General features: G+C 43.0%; 1 protein-coding gene across 2 annotated transcripts in view; it reads right to left on the bottom strand.

Annotated features, from left to right (window-relative positions):
- Positions 1-626: 626 nt before the first annotated feature.
- THRB (thyroid hormone receptor, beta) overlaps positions 627-1,751 on the bottom strand; it is a 46,188-nt gene continuing 45,063 nt past the window's right edge. The window contains exon 7 of one of the 2 annotated variants that reach the window (XM_010007518.1): positions 627-1,139. In XM_010007518.1, coding sequence (XP_010005820.1) covers positions 898-1,139 — 242 coding nt within the window. In that variant the 3' untranslated portion in view covers positions 627-897. The remainder of the gene's footprint in view (positions 1,140-1,751) is intronic. The other variant, XM_010007517.1, reaches the window with a different exon arrangement.

Raw genomic sequence — 1,751 nt, 5'->3', positions numbered from 1 at the left:
TTATCCTCACTCTGTAAGCATTCACATCCCTGCATAACTCCGAGGAATACCTGCCATATTGACTGAGAGCCTTCTCCTTCAGACTGCTGAGTTTTGCACATGCCTCAGAAAAAGCAGACTTCACCACTTTCATGAAAAGCACCTTAAAGGCTCAAAATCCTCTCCATATTCTAAAAGACCTTTCAGTGAAGTTACCTGGAGTTCCAATGTAAGGCCTGAAGGCTCTTACTTTCTTATACACATGGAAAAAAATGAAAAGAGCCAGTCCCTTCTAACATTCTGCACTATTACTTGATTTATGGGGCACAGTTAAACTTAATCTGCTGGAACAATCCTCAGATAATGATGGGATCGTGCAGATGATGAAGATCCTAGGTCATAATGGTGATTTTTACAGTAGAAACAACCATGAAAAGCAGAATTTCATCTCACAAAATGGTCACTTATGCCCTGCAAAATGAGGTAACACCAGACAGAATTGCTAGGGTCACATTAACAATAGCCTTTTTAACTTGGAGGCCAATTTATTTTCTGCCACTTCAATTTCTCACTCATATTTTCCAAGCAATGATGTGTGTGAGCTGGTGACCACGCAAGTGCTGGTGAATGAGACTGGTCTGTTTGTATTTTCACTGCTAAGCTGTCAAAGCATTCACATCAAAGGACTGAAGAACAAATTGCAATAGTCACAAGTACCCGCATTAAAGGGATGTCTTCATCCATGTGTATACAACTGCCCCCCAGAAACCCCAAACGAAAACCTGAACAAAAACCCAACCCCACCTCAAGAAACAGAAGAGAACGAAAGAACAAACAGAGGTGAGAAGAGCTGGGCCACGGGATGAAATGACAGCCAGTAGTGCGACGGGGCGGGGGCGGAGAACCGCTCCAGTTTCTTTAATCCTCAAACACTTCCAGGAACAATGGAGGGAAGAGTTCTGTGGGGCACTCCACCTTCATGTGCAGGAAGCGGCTGGCATGGCAGGCTCCGATCATTCGCAGGTCTGTCACTTTCATCAGCAGTTTTGGCCAAAAGTGTGCAACGTGGTGTTTTCGGTAATTAATGTAATGTTCGAATGCCAGGAGGAAACCCTCCTGGCACTTTTCTATCCTCTCAACGCAAACAAGGCCTGGGCGATCTGCAGGTATAAAGAGAAGCAGAATTATTGTTTTACTCCTTTACCTCAATGAATTTCTAATCATAAATCAGGAAAAATAGGAGAATTCTGTTGTTAGGAAAGAAAGGTGGGAGACCAAGAGACTCTTAGCTCTGCCACAAACAACTTCTTTCACCCTGGGCACCTCACTTATCATTACTACCCCTGTTAAAACAAGGAGATAATATTTTCTTCATCCTTTGCCTGCTTTGCCCATTTAGAGTACAGCTGTTAGGGAAATGTTTCCTTGCAGTGACTAGAGCAACAGACAGTCAATCTCTATCTTTTCTACCTGTATCTTTACTGCAAATCAATCAATAAAAAGCTAAAAAAAATAAATCCCTATGAAACACCTAGTTCTTTCCCATCTGTTTCTCTGCTTTGATCAAGCCTTGATCCATAGGTGAGCTGCAAAGGAAACTGTTAGAGGGCACCAAAGAACAAGAAAGGCCAAAAGTTTGGCCAATTATCTCAACTGGCACCTAGATGGGCACTGGAAAAGCTCCTTTCACAAGTCACTCTTCAGGAGACACTTCTGGGAAAGCGGGTCCTCTGAACTGTCTCCAGAACTTCCTGCTCATGTATCATTGTGTA

This window comes from Chaetura pelagica, unplaced genomic scaffold (assembly GCF_000747805.2).
Source record: "Chaetura pelagica isolate M959 unplaced genomic scaffold, ChaPel_1.0 scaffold10, whole genome shotgun sequence".
In the NCBI taxonomy this organism is placed as follows: Eukaryota; Metazoa; Chordata; class Aves; order Apodiformes; family Apodidae; genus Chaetura; species Chaetura pelagica.
This window is presented reverse-complemented; position numbering and strand designations above follow the sequence as displayed.